Genomic DNA, 20,676 nt, shown 5'->3' with positions numbered 1-20,676 from the left:
ACACACAGAAACAAACACACACACACACAAACACACAAACAAACACACACACACAAACACACACACAGAAACAACACACACACAAACTCTCACACGTCTGTGTTTTCTGCATTCATTCAAGTTTAAAATCTCACTCCAGTTTTCCCCTCCATATCTTTCACACTCACCCTTTCATTCCCTCTTTTCTTTTCATTTATCTATGTCTGTTTCACCCTGTTGGTGTCTTTCTTCTTTTTTACTTCCATTTTTCTTTCAACCCCCCTCGCCTCCCTCTAAGCTCCAGGAACAATTATGTTAAAAGCCGGCGGATCGGCACTTATCCGGCACTCTCGCTCGCTGGCACGCTGTCACTGTAAGTTGTCTCACAGTGATGTCACCTTGCTCATGTCAGCAAAAACCAAACTTCCTGTAGCCAAAATGACCCGCGCGACACACACACACACTGAGGTGTAGAAACTCAGACAGACCATGTGTCTTTTCAATCAGCATCTGATTAGTGGGACAGCAGAATCAGTTGAAGGGGCCATTAATCAGTTTAATTGCGTTCCTCAATCCAATCAAACAATTACAAAGTGAGGAGCAACTAATCTTCAGACTTTAAAGTAAAAGACTGAACAAACACGCAACAGAAACACTCACGCATGAAACTCATTAAGTTGTTGTAAAACTGGCAAACAGAAATGTCCGGGTTTGACAAAAATAATTTTCTTACTCAGCATCCTTAAAACAACACATTTAATTGAGAAGCAAAATGACATGAGATTGTTTTCAGAGAAATCTGATAAAAAAGTTGATGCTTCAAACCAGAAAAAAACTTGGTGCCAATGGGGTATGAAAAAATAGAATTAACTTTAATATGACATTTTTATTCTTGTTTTAAGCATAAACTTATATTATTTAATTAAATTTTTTAGATTTCTCTAAAAACAAACCATAATATCATCTGTTATTTTGCTTCTCAAGTAAATGTATTTTGCTTTAAGGAAATTTGTTTTAACCCCTTCAACTCTGCTGCATTTATGGGCAGCCACCTGCAGTTTTTCACACTCAAATTTAAAAGCTCACCCTTCACACATACTGTGGACTAATTACAAAAATTTGGTCTAATTTTTCAGAGAACCCCCCAAATAAAAAGACTCCAATTATTCATAAATAATATTGCATGTGTTTACAATCTTATGATAAACTGATTTTGTTGTTGTTGTTGTCCTAACTTTGTAAACATGTAACTCTGGTTCTGTTCACTCTATCTCACTTTGAAAAGTCTTATTTTATTCCACTAGATGGTAGAAATCACTAGAAAACAGAATCACATTCCATCACAATATACAGATCTGAAATGTAGGTGGCGCTCTAACACATTTTATCCCTCACAGATGTGCTCGTCCATAGACATTCAGTCTAATTTTCAGTTCAAGCACCACCCTCTGTGTTTCATTGAATATCTCGGCCTCTGAGTGGACTATAAGCTCAATCTAAGTGTCATTAGAACGCTGAGATCCTCCCCTTTGCGATGATATAGAGTACTGTGCAAAAGTCTTAGGCACATAAGATGCATCACAAAAAAATGTGTCTTAAGATAGTTATTTATATCTTCAGCTTTAAAGTGTGAATAGGAAAAATACATTTTAGACTCACAAACATTACTTTTGCAAATAGAATAGAAGAACAGGGAGCCCTGCAACAGATGGCATGGTCCCCACAGAGCCCCCCACTGAAGAGACAGAAGCAATTGAGACAGCCTAAATAGATTAAAGAACTGTGATGAATTCTCCAAGAAGCTTGAAACATCCTATCCGCCAACAACCAAGAAAAACGGTGTCCAGCGTACCAAGGAGAATTGGGTCTGTTTTAAAGGCAAAGGTGGTCACACCGAATATTGATTTAGCTTTTTTTGTGTTTACTGGACTTTGTATGACATTCATTGATAAATTAAAACTATTTATGTCATTATTTTTGAAGACATCCTCACTATGCAACATTTTTCCCAGGTGCCTAAAACTTTTGCACAGTACTGTATAAGATTTCGAAAACTTTGCTTATGATTTGTTTTGTATGCTTATTTCTTCTGGATGGCATATTTTGTTTTGGACATCTTAGATATAACATTGGATTATTCAGCCAAGCAAACTCACAGACAAGTAAAAAATGGCTATTTTTTTATTTATTTTTTAGAAAAGGTAAGAGAAGATATACATTTTAGCTCTTTGGGGCTTACAGCAGCAGTTATCAGAGCCTAAAAGAGACGTTTGTATTTGATGATTTACAGAAATCATATTTCACTTTGTGATTCTTTTGAAAATCTTTTAAACTGTGGTATTAGGGCAACAAAATACACTATACAGTCACATTTCTGAGAGTGAGAGCTTTCATTTATTTGCTATGTGAAGGACTTTTATTTTCATATAACTATTTCTATCCCATTACCTCTAGGGGGCGCTGATTTTCAGCGCGAATGTTTTGAGGCCTTATTTGGTTTTTACAGTAACAAATGCAAGAGTGATGTTTATCTCTGAAAAGTTCAGATTCTAAGCTTTCAAATGATGTATACGACTTATGTATACGGAGACTTTAACATTTTATGCGTAAACTTTTTCACGATATAGCGCCCCCCTTTAGAACGCCTACAGGTCTATAGAGTTTAAAGGGGTTTTAAGAATAAAACAAAAATACTGAGTAAGAAAATACATTGACCGATTAGAATTTCATTGTGTACGACTAGTTTGAAAAAACTGTCCAAGAATGATTTACTGGACACTCAATGGACAACGTTGCTAGCAAGTGAAATCGAAATGTCGATTTTTACATCACATAGGTTCACAAAGTAAACAGCGTAGAGTAAAAGATATTTACATAATTTTTTAACATATAGAAATTCTAATAACAAAGATTAACACGTTTCTTAACTTTTTTAGCTGTTTTCTGTGCAGCCATATGCATAGACATAGTGCTGCACCAACATTTTAAATTATTCTATTGTTGTCTACAATTGTAGTATCACAGCTTCTGAAAGGTAAAAACATAGGAACTGTGATTGGTTGCTTTACATGTCAGTCAGACGGTCTCTTCCTGTTTAAGTGGGCAGTTCTGGACCAGACATCATGCTAAAACCAACTACATGAGACTAATTTATGCAGAAAAATGCTGTACGATTGAAAGCACCTATGTACAAAAAACTCTTTCACTCAGTTTCATCTCATTAATTCTGAACACACAGAGTCTTTCAGACTCAAATGCCTTCTACGTTTACTTAGACAGGAAAGCAGCGCTAACACAAACCACACAATCTGAATTCAGTCCAAGTGAAATATCACCTTTATTCCTTGAGCAACACAAGCACAGAGATATTATGATATATGGATATCCTCTAGAGTTCTCAAGTGTTGATTTGGGATCAGAAATTCATTGGAATTATTTCACTGTTGGACAACTGTTATTCTTGGCATCTCTAAAATCAGAGAGAAGTCTGATTACGTCAATTTGGGATCAGATAAAGTCCAGACACATCGAAGAAAGTTTGCCGATGGACAAAACAGGCGCTCAGCAAAACCAGATGCGGACTTGAACCTGCAATATTGTGATTCTTTTTCTCACGATACTGAATCAATTCTTCAGCAATATTTTTTTATTTATGTGTGCATTGCGTCATTTTCTACAGTTCAATTACTGAAAAGGCAGCTAGTCTAAATAAGCACAATCCAATTATGATATCGTGATATATTAAATCGTGATATACACCACCAGCCAAAAGTTTGGAAAAACCCTTACTCATTCTTTATTATTATTTTCGACGTTTTAAAATAAAAGTAGTCATCAAAACTATATGATGACTACTCATATCATATGTATATGATTATAAGCATTTAAGCATTTAAACCATGATTAACATAATAAGAAACATAAACGTTGTAATGTGTATCATATCGCAAGGTAGTTAACAACACCCATATTTTTACATAAATCTATTTATAATGACTACACTCAAAAAATTATTTTAAGACTTTCGCATTTCAACTACATTATAAAATTACATCAAATTTAATTGATATATATATATATATATATATATATATATATATATATATATATATATATATATATATATATATATAAATGTATTACATTTTATTAACCCTTTAAGTGCTGAGGGTGTTTTTAAAGATTTACTGTTTCAGTGGCATACCCAAAATTAAAGCCTTATAACTAAAACAAACAAAAAAAGTCGTGTTTGGTATCATTATAAAATAAACTTTTCAAAATGTTTAAAGAAATAGATTATGATACATTCCAAGACTCTCAGCTGAAGAAACTGCTAAAAATAAAATTTACCAAACAATGTAGCCATATTTGTCTGATTTGACATTATATATCTCTGGGTGTAAATAAGGTAGCTCTGAAAAACTGCTTTTGTTTTGTTCCCAATCATGTCAACTGTATCTGAGAAAAAAAATTGTGTTGATATGACAAAGCAATCAAAAGTTATAACATTACAAAAATAATTTATCATAGTGTCCAAAAACATCTCCAAACAAATAAAACATAATTGTACATAAGAACTAATTACACATGCAAACACAACAATGACTAAAGGTTTGTTCTCTCTCCAAAGTATGCAGGCATGAGTAACAAGATCTCATTCAGTTTCACTCTGTGTCATTTGAGTCATCGAGTCTGTCATGTATTTGGCGCCATCTCCTGGTGGCCATATGTAACATTGTGCTTCATGTGGATTATCTAATGATCTATGCATCTGATTATCTTGTGTGTGGGCTTGTTTGAAAGATAATCACCTCTAAGTAATGATATGTGATATTTTATGTTCTGTTTATTTTTCATGAAGTTATAAGTGAAAATGCAGCACATAAGCAACTCCAACATAATTGTCAAAGACATATACTTAGCCATTACTCACTATATTTTCGTCTGTGAGTAAAACAAATAGGCTGGTTGTATTCTACTCTTTAAGAGCTTTCTAACAACATATGACACATCAGTTGTTTTTACTGATTACAATAATATTAACAGTGCAATTTTTTATATATATACATTTTCAAAACAGAACACTTCTGATTTATCTGCAAATTTCGAAGCACTTGTTCAGTTTTGGTCGTAATGTCTACATGCATTGGAAAGTAGAGCTTCTAAGCTTTCAAACGATACCTATTTTGTGTTGGTCAAGACTGTAGTTATTCATATTTTGACCATTTTGATTTTCTTCATGGGCCCATACGAGCTTAAAGGGTTCATTTCATTTTGTTAAAACTCTTTTGAAGACGTCACCAAAGGGAGGTTTTTTTCAGATTTAGTGAACTTACAGTATGAGAAGAATTCTGCACCTAAATCAACTCGCACACACTTTCAGAACAAAACCAAAGTGACAAAATTCAAAAACACAAACCACAAAAGCACACATGCAGCTCTCTTTTGCCTGATTTTGTGCCCACAGGCAGTCCAATGCCCTTCCAACACGCACAAACACACACACGCACACTCTGCTCTCCCGTGTGTTGTTGATAAAGTTTGGAGTATTTCAGCTAAATTAGCTATGCTAATCACGCACGTCCCTTTGGAGACATGAATGCTAAATGGCTTTTAATCTAACATGCCTCTGCAGACACAACAAACAATACAACACAAGAAATGACAGCAAACAGAATGAACACAGCAGCAGGGAAGCCCCGCCTCCAAAACACTCTCAGCCAATCAGCAGTGGAGAAGAGTTAGAGAGCAGAGAGCTGGCACTGATCGTTTAACCTTGATCTCTAACCTGGAGTCTATCAGCCAGCACATCATAAATACTGATAACACGGAAGACAAAACACGGTTGCCATACTACTGTCACTACTGGTACTTCTACAGTATGTAAATGTGCATATAGCATGGCATTTTCTGCATGTGAAATTTGACGATGATGATGATTTTTTTGCATATCTCAAAATGTGCATTATACAAAATACGTGTGATCATGCGACGAATGAGCTATAATTCATATCAACCACGATCTCTTCTTAACACATTCTTAGAACAGAACTTAAGACGTCTTTACACAAAATTGGAATAAAAATGCTAAATAACTGTTTCTGTTTCCAAAATAATAACTGCATGCCACTCACTGGATTAATCATGCATGTAGTGAAGTCATGTGAAACAATTGTACACATAATTTGAGTATTGTTACAACTGCATAAAAATATGGTTAGAAACAAAAGATGATTTAAATTGGTAGTCCAGAGACCAGAAGTTCACAATAAGTTTCTATTTATTAACATTACTTAATACATAGGTATCATGAACTTACAACAAACAATGCTTTTTAACAGCATTTACTAATCTTGGTTAATGTTCATTTATCAAAATATAATTGTTCATTGTATTTTCATGTTAGTTCATATTGCATTAGCTAACGTTAATATATACAACTTTTAATGTTGAAATTATCATTAGCCAAGATTAATAAATGCTGTCTTATATCCTATTATATCGTAAAGTGTTACCATTTAAATATATAACAAATTAAATTTCATAGCATTCAAATCACCCACATGATGTTTACGTAAAGTCAGTTTACTTCATACAGATCTTTGCAGCGTGTCAAAAATAAAAATGGACACGTCCATCAATTCAATTGAATAGAATGCGTAACTTGCGTTGTGAATACGGCGTTTCCTTAAAAACATGCTATACTACATAACCCATTATACTAAACTGTCTAAACATGAGGAAGTCACTTCTAAAAGTAGCAAACGACATGGCACGTTCTAAAATTCGAAACAATTGTTTTCAATGAAGGTACGCACACCGCCTCCGCCACTCGCCGTCTGTCGGTGGCGCCCACCTACAACTCCAGAGGCTGCTCAAATTTCTGCCGCGCCACGGAGCGCAACTCGAATATTTTCCATTACATTCAACCCAAATCATTATCAATGGACATACTGTATATTATTTACACTAGCCTTGTTCATTCTTTAAAAAGGGGAAAACCTTGCTAACTTACCACGTGCCCTGTGTTTGATATGACCCACAGATGTGTTAGTGTTGAAAGTTATTCAAAATAACATGTTTTTAACTTTTTTTGGGGGGGGATTATCTCTCCAATCTGGAATGCTCAATTCCCAATGTGCTTTAAGTCCTCGTGGTGGCGTAGTGCCTCAATCCGGGTGGTGGAGGACGAATCTCAGTTGCCTCCGTGTCTAAGACCGTCAATCCGTGCATCTTATCACGTGGCTTGTTGAGCGCGTTACCATGGCGACGTAGCACATGTGGAGGTTTCACGCTATTCTCCGCGGCATCCACGCACAACTCACCACACGCCCCATCGAGAGCGAGAACCACATTATAGTGACCATGAGGAGGTTACCCCATCTGACTCTACCTTCCCTAGCAACTGGGCCAATTTGGTTGCTTAGGAGACCTGGCTGGAGTCTCTCAGCACGCTCTGGATTCAGACTCACGACTCCAATACGTGCTGAGCTACCCAGGCCCCATGTTTTTAACTTTTGATGGAATAATGTCCCAAAATTCACGTGGACATCATGTTTATCAGCGTGTTGACGCGCAAAAAATGAATGATTATTTTAAAGTGGCATATCAAACAAAACTAGAGATGCTACTCTTTACACCCAAACATGTTTTAATGAAGAAACATAAAGAGATTTCTTACCAGAGGCACTTCTGTTGGCTCAGTGCATATAGAAGCACTTCAAGGAAATCAACGTCATGCTGTTGTGTCACGTGACTCGGTGCGGCAGAAGTTTAACCCTTAAATAACAGTCTAGAGTCTTGTGAACAGTATTCAATCAGTTTAAATTAACTTAAATTATGCGTTGCATATAACTAAGTCAAAATACAACGTCCACGCATGTGGACGTGGGGTCACACGAGGTTAACACAGATATTTTTACTGTAACATGTTTAAAACATGTTTACAAAATTGTAAGTAGTTTATTCATTTTTCAAAATATTTCAATTTGTTACCTGTTTTTGTCATTTTGCACATCATTGTCAACTAAAATGTGTTATTTTGGACTCAAATGAATGAATATGACATCATTAAATATGGACTAAATTTGAATGGCATTTTCACCAAAAGACAAAAGTTATAAACTTTTATTTTGATGAGGAAATTTATAAAAACACAACACTGAAAATTGACACTGAGAGAGAGAGAGAGAGAGAGAGAGAGAGAGAGAGAGAGAGAGATCACCTGCAGTTTGGGGCGGACGCCCATTCCAGTGGCAGACAGGCCAAATCTACAGCAGCGCACACCAGCAGGAAGAATATGGTCACGATACTCGCAATAGTGTTCAGTTTACCAGAGAATAAATCCAGCTAGAGAGAGAGAGAGAAATTGGTCATCATTACAAGTAGGAAGTCCACAGATCAAAGTGTCCTTTACACACTTACTTTATCTCCATTTCTACAGCTCTGTTTCAAAAGCTAGTGAGCTGCCTTGCTGTCTACAGTCTACATAGGCAGCTTCCTAACTGTAATGAAACCTCATAAGTGACTGATTTGAAAAATCACTCCTCGCGTGAAGCTCATGAGAGACTCAACTCACAATTGACTCATATATATAGTGTGAATTCAGCATGTGATTTTAGCACAGCCATGCAACTGTACCTACCTGCACAGGAACATGATGTCTTAAAATGCTGCCTATGTTGGCAGCTAACTATGTTTTGGGACAGAGCCATTATTTCACTATACTTGACATCTTTCTCAGAGTCTCTAACAGCTGAGTGTGTGTGTGTGTGCTCTAAATCACAGCAAGTGTTATTAAGATATTGGCTGCACATTATCCCTTATATTTACTGTTCTGCTCTTTAACACCATCATATATAACTCTAAGACTCATTTAAGTGTTTGGAGATAAATTGTGCATTTATGAGGAGGAGCTGCGGGCGCATTTCCATCCGAACTCCAGTGAGAGGAACTCACGGTCAAAAGCAAGAATTGTATCCAGGTTTTTGAAAGTGTTTTGGACGTCATAAATACATCTAGAAATATTCCAACCAGTCAGCATTCGTTTATGAGACACTCCTGGTGCATTTTGGACAATTTTACCTCATTCCTCCTCAAACTCTCCTCATAAAGAGTACTATGGTGTTACAAATGGCATGTTGACACGCCACACCAGGTTTGACATCACTGACAGCAAACGGCTTTAGTTCTTGTGCATCATAAGTGTGACCGGCCTTCGTTTAGCTCTGCGTTGTGTGGATAAATGAACAAGACCGGGCAACAGGAATTACTCTGGCCAGATTTTATTCTGCATGAATAAAAAAACAAATTAATCAATCTGTGGCCTTCTCTCACAACTGGAACACCAGCCTCTCTTCAGTCGCGCTTACCGCGAACTGAACACATTTTACACTTTTCATGTAAATCAAAATCAATTGTGTTCAACATATTTCATAAAAAAATAGAAAAATAAAACTAAATAAAATAAAGCATTTTACATAAATTCAAAACAATATTATCAGAAGCATGAAAGAGAACATACCTGCATGAATAAAGAAACAAATTAATCAACCTGTGGCCTTCTCTCACAACTGGAACACCAGCCTGTCCGTGAAAAGCATTATTTTAGCCACAGAGCTTGCACACTCATGCTTAATGAACTCTCTCCAAAAATACATGCTCCATATCAGTCACACAAACTTCATACATGTTTGAATAAGATTAAAGTGAATTTAAGAACAAAATTACATGTCTTATTACAATAAAAAAAACCCATATCAAACTTTTTAGACGGAGCTTCAGCACAACTAACCTCTCTTCAGTCGCGCTTACCGCGAACTGAAGGAGAGCAACCGGAACCGGAACATAAGTCTTAAAGGAGCCACGCGCCATTTTTAACAATACTGAAAAAGTACCATATAACCATAGAAACATGACATCTCAAATAAAAGAAATCAATATTAAAAGAATTTCCAGAATACAAAATAATTATATAAATATAACAAATGATAATAACAAAAAGAGAGATTTTGTGTGAAATTAATAAATAAATATAACACCTGTTACATTCACCTCCCCTAATTTCACCAAAATTCTACATGAGTAACGAGAATTTCCTAAAGAATCTCAATGCAAAAATACCATAGTTACAGCAATGAAAGCTATCTGTCTTGACAGATACAGAGAAATTTAAGGGTGATCAAGCCTCAAAACCTCTTAGTAAAGTATGTTGCCAAATACACCATACCACACTTAACCTTTGCAACAAATCCTCACTCACATTATTCTTATATCACTTAATGAAAAATTGATCCCAAAAAGAAAAAGAAATAGAAAGTAAACTTCCTACGCAATCACGAAATTTAGAATAGGCTTAAAAGGGACTGTGACTTTTTCTGGAATCTGTTTGACAAGTTTGCCATTTTAAATGGCTTTTGGGCCATAGTCTCAATCAAACGGTTGACTTTTTTTACTACTCTACCAGCCCGTGTTGTAATTGTGCCTTGTTCAGGACCTGGCATTGACGCATCATCACAGACAGGTAAATCAGAGTCAGTAATACCTGAATTGGTCAAATCAGATGTTGCCAATGATGCATTGTCACAATCAGAATTTCCTGTGTTCAATGTTTTATCAGGGAGCATCTGGTTTTGACTGTCTTGACCAGAATTAACACAGTAAGTGTCATCACCTTCATCTTCCTCCTGTTCCATTTGTACATCAAAAGGTTTTGAACTCTTTGAAACATCCTCATTTAATACTAATGAATGTGTTTTGTTTTCAGGATCTTCATCCTCCAAGGAATCAGTGGAATTTGTTGATCGGCTCTCACACTCAAAATCATTTGAGCAATCGGCAACCGTTGATCCACATGTTTCATCCTCAGGACATATCACTGGTAAGAAACTAATGTCTAAGAGCATGTTCCGATGTACCACTTTAGTGTGCCCTTTGTCATCCTTCACTTTGTATATGTGTGTCTGGGGATCATTATCCACAATGGTGTACACAGTAGGTTCCCATCTATCTGCCAACTTCCTTTTTCCTCTTTCTCCTTTATTGGCAATGAGCACTCTATCTCCATTGCTCAAATGTACTCCCTTGATCTTGCGGTTATAAATCTTGGTCTGTTTCCTCTGTTCTTGTACAGCATGTTTTTGAGCAATTTCAGCTGCTTCGTGAAGGTGAGACATTAAAGTTGCAACATAGCTGCTATAATCAACAATCACCGGATCCTTCGATACTTGCTTGAACATTATGTCCACAGGTAATCGTGGGACAGGTCCAAACATGAGTTGGAAAGGTGCGTAACCAGTCGTCTCATGTATTGTTGAGTTGTAAGCGAAGGTCAGAGTCTGAATTTGTTGTGGCCACTTATCCTTAGATCTCAGGGGTAAGGAGCGAAGCATATTTCCTAATGTTCGGTTGAACCGCTCTGTGATGCCATTTCCCATAGGATGATAGGCAGTTGTACGAGATTTGGAAACCCCAGAAAGTGCTAGCAATTCAGCAATAAGCTCACTCTCAAAATTTGTGCCTTGATCCGTATGGATCCGCTCAGGGAACCCATACACGCAGAACACATGATCCCATAACTTTCGAGCAACTTGCTTTGCCGTTTGGTTAATGCAAGGAAAGGCATGAGCGAGTTTAGTGAAATGATCTGTCAAGACCAACACATCCACTGAACGCTGCTTGTTATCCTCTGCACTCCAAAAGTCAAGACAAACCAACTCCATAGGTGCAGAAGTTTGAATACTTTCCAATGGAGCTCGAGCAGCTGGCTCAGGTGTTTTTGCCAGAATACACCTCTTGCAACACTTCACATATTCTCTGATCTCGCTCTCCATCTTGGGCCAGAAGAAGCGCTGTCTTGCCAAATGAACTGTTCTAGCCTGTCCTTGGTGACCGGCAAGATCGTGAAGACCGTGTAGAACTTTTTCTACCATGCTATGAGGCAGAACATACTGATGTCTTCTCTGTCTGCTTATTGGGTCCTTAGTTAACCTGTACAGAATCCCATCACACACTTTTAGGTGATCCCATTGCTTGACAAGGGCTAAAGCTCTGTAGTCGAGCTTTTCTTTCTCTCTTCTTGAAGGGCGTCTTTTACGAAGTACAAAAGGGAGAACCTTGGAAATGGTAAGGTCGAGCTCTTGACTTCTTTCCAACTCATCATGAGAGAACATGGGTAGAGGCTGTTCACCTTGGCTAGTAGCTGCAATCTGCTGAACTAACTGCACCAGCTGAACTGCTCGCGTCACTGTCGCCATTTCCCAATCATCTTGGACATGGCAAAGTGTCTTGACGGTTACTGGATCACATGACTGCACATGACAACTTGACTGACATCCAGGCTGATCACTCATCTTGTGACACTCAACCTTCAGACGAAACACATCCTGTATTCCTTCTTCTCCTACAGCATCAACTTCGTTAAGTAAGCGGTTGTAACTCTCATTCATGAGCCTATGACTAATTGACCTTGCAAATGGATCTCTGCTTAAGGTATCAGCCACAATGTTCTTGACTCCTGCAATATGTTTTATGTCAAAAGAATAAGAGGCTAATTTTGAAACCCACCTTTGTTCACAGGCATCGAGTTTTGGCTTAGTCATAATGTGTGTAAGTGGATTGTTGTCAGTCCAAACTGTGAAGCTGTGCCCCTTGAGCCAGTGGCTGAACTTTTCGCACACACTCCATTTCAAAGCCAAAAACTCGAGCCTGTGCGCAGGGTACTTCCTCTGTGACACGGTTAGGGTCTTGCTGGCGAAGGCAATAGGCCGAGCTATTTCTTCCCCTGCTGGAACTTGGGATAGCACAGCACCTAACCCATCTAAAGATGCGTCAATTGAGAGAATCAAAGGCCTAGAGAAATCAGGATGTGCTAGCACAGCACAGTTCGACAACCTCTCTTTGAGTGTATTGAAAGCAATGTCACAGTCCTCCGTCCAATCACTTGGATTCAGCTTTCTGAATGTGCCAACAGGCTTCCTAACTTTCTCTTTACCTCGTCTCTTCTGACCCGCAGTTAGAGCAAAGAGAGGCTTGGCGATCGAAGAACAATTATGGATGAAGTGTTGATAGTAGAAAATCATTCCTAGAAATGACTTGATTCTTCGCGCTGATGGAGTGCAACCATCTTCCTCCATAAGTTGCAACTTGGACATTTTGGATATAACATCCACCTTCGTGAAGTCCACTGAGATGCCATGGCCAGAAATAATATGACCCAAGAATCTCACTGAATCACGCAAGAAATGACATTTTTTGGGACTCAGTTTCAGGTGATATAACCTAAGCCGCTGAAAAACCATTTCCAACCTGCTTAAAGCCTCTTGCTCCGTGGGTGCAAACACAAGTAAATCATCCAAATAGCAGAGCAGACTGCTAAAGTTCATATCCCCAAAAATGCTAAGCATCATCCGCATGAACGAAGCTGGGCTGTTGCACAAGCCTTGTGGCATGCGGTTATACTCATGTAGTCCCATAGGAGTAATGAACGCGGTGTATTTTTTGTCTTGTTCATGCATAGGCAAATTGTAGAATCCGGAGGTTAAGTCCAAGGTGCTGAAGTAATTGTTACCTCCTAAAGCAGCGAGACAGTCGGACTGATGAGGGAGTGGGTGAGCATCCTTGAGTGTCCTCGCATTAAGCCACCTGAAGTCCGTACAGATGCGGAGGCTTCCATCCTTTTTCCACACAAGCACCAAAGGCGATGCATATTCGCTTACCGATTTTCTAATTATCCCTTGCTCCTCCATCTCAGTTAACACCTGACGCAGCTTCTGGTAATGAGCAGGAGGGATCCTCCGATATGGCAACCGGAAAGGCCTCTCATCTGTAAGTCGGATACGGTGTTCAAACTCCTTAGCCTCACCACAGTCTAAGGGATGCTTTGAAAACACATCATTGTAATTCACCAATAACTGTACAAGTTTCTCTTTGGATGCATCAGTAACTTTGCAGAGATCAATGTCAATTTCACTTAACCCAACATCTTGCAGTCTCAAATTTGAAGTATAATTTGGAGAAGCTTGCATCTCTGAACTAACCTCCTTTATCTTTCCAGTGCCCTGCAAAACTGGGAAATCTTCAACAGCCAAACAAGGTGAAACATCTGCCAATTTCCGATTCTTCCTTAGCGTGACAGGTTGGTCTGACAAATTGGTTATTTTCATAGGTACCCACCTATCACCCCACATAGATGTTATCACACGAGCTACCATGATGTTTCTTGGCATAGTCTTGGAGGTAGTTGGTTCAACAAGAATGGTACTCCCGAGGGACAATAAAGTGTCGCTGGGCAGTCTTCCCCACACTAAATGTTCTTGTCTAGCAGCAAGAGTGACAGCATGATGAAGCTTTATTGTTCCGATTTTGCTAGGGATCTCATCATGTCGCCAGCGAGTGAGATTTGACATCACATCCAAAAAGTGTTCACCATCCGGTGATAACTGTGTAGCGCTTTGCGATATGAAGTCCCAATACTCATCTGTGTTCTTCATTTGATTCACAATATGCTTGATCAAGTTGGTGCCAAGAATTAAATCATCATGTTGTCCTGGAACAACAAGAATTGGAACTCGACAGCTGATGCCATACACTTTCATACTAACTTCGTACAAACATTTTGGCTGTGCGGTCTTACCCCCAACACCGACAAGAATGATATTCTCAGGTAGTGATCTTTTGTCCAAGACAACATTTTCAGCCAACAACTTTTGTTCAGCTGTCTCACTAAGAGTACAAGACATAGAGCCAGTGTCAAGCATTCCTCTCATGTGGAACTGGTCATTTACAATCACAGAAGTATAGAAAAGATCATCAAAAGCCTTTATTTTCTGCATGTTTTGTGCGTATATCACGCAAGTACCATCAGATGCTGTATGACATGCATTCTCATACTGCTGTTCCAGATCACTTATGAGGGTTTGATCCTCACCCACACATCCCCTCTCCAAATGTGGGTCTAATGGTTTAAAGGACCAGCTCCTCGTGGCGAGTAGTTTACCTCCAGACTGTCATGACTACTCCACTTCGGACACTCTCTTTTTCTGTGTCCATGTTCAAAACAAAACAAGCATAAACCATCTCTTCTACAATGTGCAACTGTAGAATGGTCCATGCCTCTGCACACTTTGCAAAACTTCCTGCTCGCATTCCCATGCCTAAATGAATCTACAGGTACAGAGGGGGTTTGCATGTTATGCTTCAGCACACGATCGAGCAAACTGATAAGGGACTGAGTACAGCTGTCACTTGTCTGAACTGATGGTGTAACTGACAGCCCACCTTGACCTGCTGATACTTTCGGCACATTCCCAGATGTTCCATCATCTAAATTTGACATTTGGGCATTGGTAGCTACAGTCTTCGTAAAGGCAGAATGGTTAGACTGTGCCTTCATTTGTGCTCTTTTCTCAGCTTGATATTCATCAAGACGTTCTTGTATTTCAGCCGCCGTCCACCTATCAGCAGACTTGAACTTCAAGATAGCAGAAAGAGATTGGTCAGGGCAATGCTTAACAAACATTTGTGTCACCTCACGGGTAGGATCTTCAATACTTCTGCCCTGTCTTCTCAAACACTCGTCAGCTACATCAACAGCTTTATTAAGCCGAATCCAATATTCCATTGCATTCTCTCCTGCTACAGGTAAAGTGCCATAGAAGTCAGCAAGCGGCATAGATGAATATGACAATTCGCTGAAGTGCTGTTTGAGTATGTCTGTGACAATCCTTGGGTTTGTTTTAGGCTTCAGTGATGGATTGCTGCGTAGTGCTATCTTGATTACATCTTTAGCTCTCCCCATTAAGTTCGACATGATCTCATCGGCTTGTTCAGCTAAAGGAACACCTTTCTTCCTCAAATAAACATCCATGAATTCTTCCCATTCGTGTACTGATAATTTGTCAGATCCATCCCCTCTGAAACAGGGAGGTGCCTTAACATCAGGCTTCATCACCAACTTCATACCAGTCAAATTTAGAGAAGGTGACTCCACGAGAACCTGGCTCGTCCCTATGCTCTGCGTTTGAATATCAGGACACTCATTTTTTTCACTGCTTTTTTTCAGCTGATCAGATATTGACTGCCCTATTTGTTGAGCAAGCTGTGTGATTAAACTACTTAAGTCAGTGTTACTGTAGTCTCGGTTGTCTGAAGCAGCACCTTCACACTTTTCTGATTCAGTATTATGTACTCTACCGGGGTTACGGGTAGAACAGAAATCAGGAGAACCAATATTAACTGTCCTTCTGAGTGGTGTCTGTTCAAGTTCACCAAAGATACGCCCCCTGGCAAAACCCAATTCAAACCCATCATTAGGAGAGTAACTTGTCTTCTCACTATTTTTTGACATTTTGAGTTTTACAGATCAACAAAAGTAAATTAGAACAGATAATGATCATAGCAACCAAATAATCAAACAAAATGGTATTACAAATTCAACCTTTTCTTTTTCTTTTCTCTCTTCTGTAAATATGAACTTTCAACCTTTTTTCTGAATTATGTACAGTCTAATGTCCAACCTTTTTTTTTTTCTTACACACAGGTACAGGCAGAATTAGGACGTTTGAATGCAGCAAACCCCAGCGACCAAGCTGACGTTGATCAAGGAGGATCCACGATGACTTGCATCAAATAAAAGTCACGGCACCAATGTGACCGGCCTTCGTTTAGCTCTGCGTTGTGTGGATAAATGAACAAGACCGGGCAACAGGAATTACTCTGGCCAGATTTTATTCTGCATGAATAAAAAAACAAATTAATCAATCTGTGGCCTTCTCTCACAACTGGAACACCAGCCTCTCTTCAGTCGCGCTTACCGCGAACTGAACACATTTTACACTTTTCATGTAAATCAAAATCAATTGTGTTCAACATATTTCATAAAAAAATAGAAAAATAAAACTAAATAAAATAAAGCATTTTACATAAATTCAAAACAATATTATCAGAAGCATGAAAGAGAACATACCTGCATGAATAAAGAAACAAATTAATCAACCTGTGGCCTTCTCTCACAACTGGAACACCAGCCTGTCCGTGAAAAGCATTATTTTAGCCACAGAGCTTGCACACTCATGCTTAATGAACTCTCTCCAAAAATACATGCTCCATATCAGTCACACAAACTTCATACATGTTTGAATAAGATTAAAGTGAATTTAAGAACAAAATTACATGTCTTATTACAATAAAAAAAACCCATATCAAACTTTTTAGACGGAGCTTCAGCACAACTAACCTCTCTTCAGTCGCGCTTACCGCGAACTGAAGGAGAGCAACCGGAACCGGAACATAAGTCTTAAAGGAGCCACGCGCCATTTTTAACAATACTGAAAAAGTACCATATAACCATAGAAACATGACATCTCAAATAAAAGAAATCAATATTAAAAGAATTTCCAGAATACAAAATAATTATATAAATATAACAAATGATAATAACAAAAAGAGAGATTTTGTGTGAAATTAATAAATAAATATAACACCTGTTACATAAGCAAATGTGACTCAAAGCCGTCGTACAACCTCAGAAGACTTGGAATATAATGCATGAGTTATTTGGATTAATTAAGGGCTGCTACAATTATGAAATTTGGCTGATGATTAATTGTCAAACAAGTAATTGCGATTATGACGATTAATTTTCTCTTTAAGGGCTTTCACAATTATTTGTCATTTAATTGTCACATTTCTTAAGGCGTGCTTTTTCTGCATGTGTACTTCATACACCTTATGTCATTTTTACATATTTAAATTGAAATATATATCAAATAATAAAATAGGGATATATGATTTCCTTTTAAGGCTTTAAAAACTTATGAATGACATGAAAAATACTTTTAAATATCAAAATATTTCTAAATACTTAAAATATGTTTCTCTTTTTTGGTCAACTTTACATGTACACTGTTGCTTTTTGAACTCATATTTTACATTATATATTTTTATAAAATATAAACTTATATATATATATATATATATATATATATATATATATATATATATATATATATATATTATTTATATAATATTTTATAATATTTCTGTCCTAATTTCTTCACTGATTTAACTCTTAAGCCCTTATTTCCCATGAAGCAAAACCTTTGAGATTTTGTTTCATAATTTCATTACTCAACAGAAACAGAGTAAGCGTGCGTCTCCTTCTCTGTCTCACTGTGTGTATGAACTAGGGATGGGCATTTTGGTCATTTTGTCTACTCGAGTACTCGGACTAATTACTCGAGTACTTGTCGAGTACTCGAGGGGTGATTACATGTTCATAACTTTATATATAATAACATGTCTGACAAATGTCTATGGCTGCTGCATTGTGTCTTGTTGTTCCAGTGTATCGTCTATTCATCATTATAGGCTGTTATAAAATAATGTTACAAAATGTACAAAAGATTCAAAATATAATGTATCATATTTTATCATTATGTGAAGATTCGCTGTCCAAACCTGAGAGAATGTGCCCAACGAACATCTGTCTGTTCTTCCTTCAGGTTACCGTAGTAATCTTAGTAAGCATGCACCAGTTTTTTTAGTGACTGTCTGAACCGTCTATTTTCAAATAACAGGAGACGTCATAACCATTGCATTTTATTATGCATGTTAAATTGAAGTTCAGTTTGAAGACGCTGCATTGTGTTCCATTTAGCTGCGCTCTGTCTAGCTGTTTGAAACACTCGCCTGCTGTATATGCGTTGCTTCAGCACGTTGAGTCCACTGCCACACGCGCCTGGTGTGTGTGTGTGTGTGTGTGTGTGTGTGTGTGTGTGTCCCCAAATGTTCGCTCTTGTGAGGAAAGCCGTGATGCTCTGTATTGTTGTTGCTGTGATGATTCATGAAGCGTTCCATTCAACTCAGAGAGTCTGAATTTCCACGATTCAACTGGGGAAAGTGCAACGGAATGACACTTTATATCGGACATCTAACTTGGAAACTCATGCAGAAATCTTCAACTCCCATTTCGTCGAGATGCAGGTGCGTGTTACTTCACGCATGGCAGGGAGGTTTACGGTCAGTGACAAACATTTACTTTTATTAAATAATATCCATTAACGAGTCAAAGTTCTTACATGAAATGACAATAAAACATGTTTAGCAAACGTTTTGCAGAGACAGGTGTTCAAAACATGGTTAATTACACTCTCTTTTGATTATCGTAATGAAAGCATTGAAGTGTTGTATCAGTTTGGTTGCTATGAAACGTTTCTGACGATCAATATACCCCTCAAAACCACAACGTAATCAATCTCAGAATTAAAAATAAGCTCCCTCTTTGTTTGTTTGTTTAGTTGTCAGGTAATTGTCACTGGATTTCGAATGAAGTGAAAATTCACATCGTGCGTGATCACTATCGATCATCGTTTTCATGATCGATCATTGCTGCCCGAGTACTCATGCCCGTCCCTAGTATGAACCAGGAACATTTGCCACTACACTATCGTTTAAAGTGAAACCGGAGTGCTTTGTGTTCACTATCACAGTTTGTACTTGTTCGTTTATATTTTGATGGGAGTTTGGCATGAGCCTCTGCTGACAGCGTGTGCATCAGAGCATTTGAGAAGCACATCACACGCTCCTCCGGACAGGAGCCGGTTGACGTCCGCGGTGCGGCACAGTGGCGTTCGGACTCAGAGTTCAACTGAATGACACACAAATGCACCGTTCATAGCATTTATACAGTATATTCACTTAAAATGACCTCATTTAGGCATTGAAATATGATTGGAATTAGTATGCCCAATAATCTCGGTTATCTCAAATAACCGCATCAGACGGTCATTTAATAATCGCGACAGGCCTAGACTAATTTATATGATACTTTATGACACTTAAGACACATTTTTGACACTTTTATGGTGTTTTTTGTCTTTTTAGCAGCTTGACAGACGTGGTCACTATGAACTGTCGCTGTATGGAAAAAGTTGCATGAAGATTCTTCAAACTTTCTCCTTTTGTGTTCCACAAAAGAAAAAAAAAGAAAGACGAACAGGTCATTAACAAATGTTCATTTTTTGAGTGAACTATTAATTTAAAGTGCCGAGTCACCATTCGTTTATAAACATGGCTTGTGATGCATCACGGGAAATGTGAAACTCTACCTCCATGAACTCTATCAGTGGAAATATGCATATACATTATTTAAAAAATTCACAATAAATGGTTGAATATATGCTAAGATGTGTATTAAAGGTCTTGCTCTTCTGTGTGTGTGTAAAGGGAGTACTAATGGAGGTTATCTGAAGTTTAATAGTGCAGATCAGACACACAAGCACAGGTCAGCCAGTGTGTGTGTGTGTGTCAGGTCGTGTCAGTGTGCTCTTTATGGATAATGGAAGCAGCTCCTCCATAATCACAAAGTATTCTGGGAGTCAAAGGAACCTTTAAACCAATAATAGCTGCACTAACGAGAGATTAGGAGAGAGAGCAGGAGACAGGAGGGAAAGGCAAGAAAAGCGCTACACAAAAATAAATGACTTGAAAATGGAAAGGATGGATAAGTTTCATAATGCGTTCAAAAATTACAAACTCTGTATTAACAGGATATTGACATACCAATGAGATTAAGAATATGTTAATTTAAGAGGCGAATAAAAGGCACATGACAATTTATTTCACTATTATATAGGGCAAAGAATAATCAGAAGATTGACTTTACTATTATAGTTAATAGTAAACCGCATCTGGGACTTT

General features: G+C 37.9%; 1 protein-coding gene across 2 annotated transcripts; it reads right to left on the bottom strand.

Annotated features, from left to right (window-relative positions):
• Positions 1-9,187: 9,187 nt before the first annotated feature.
• LOC127421812 (uncharacterized) lies at positions 9,188-17,462 on the bottom strand. Of its 2 annotated transcripts, XR_007894099.1 has the most exons (3): positions 16,943-17,462; positions 9,503-16,708; positions 9,188-9,268 (listed from the first exon to the last, which is right to left on the bottom strand). XR_007894099.1 is itself a non-coding variant. In XM_051664946.1 (2 exons), exon 2 carries the CDS (start codon positions 14,808-14,810, stop codon positions 10,323-10,325), a length of 4,488 nt encoding a protein of 1,495 aa, XP_051520906.1. In that variant the 5' UTR covers positions 14,811-16,708; positions 16,943-17,462; the 3' UTR covers positions 9,188-10,322. The 2 variants fall into 2 exon arrangements, 1 of the variants encoding a protein (XP_051520906.1); XM_051664946.1 differs by having other exon boundaries at positions 9,188-16,708.
• Between the last annotated feature and the right edge of the window lie 3,214 nt (positions 17,463-20,676).

This window comes from Myxocyprinus asiaticus, chromosome 31 (assembly GCF_019703515.2).
Source record: "Myxocyprinus asiaticus isolate MX2 ecotype Aquarium Trade chromosome 31, UBuf_Myxa_2, whole genome shotgun sequence".
Taxonomy (NCBI): Eukaryota; Metazoa; Chordata; class Actinopteri; order Cypriniformes; family Catostomidae; genus Myxocyprinus; species Myxocyprinus asiaticus.
This window is presented reverse-complemented; position numbering and strand designations above follow the sequence as displayed.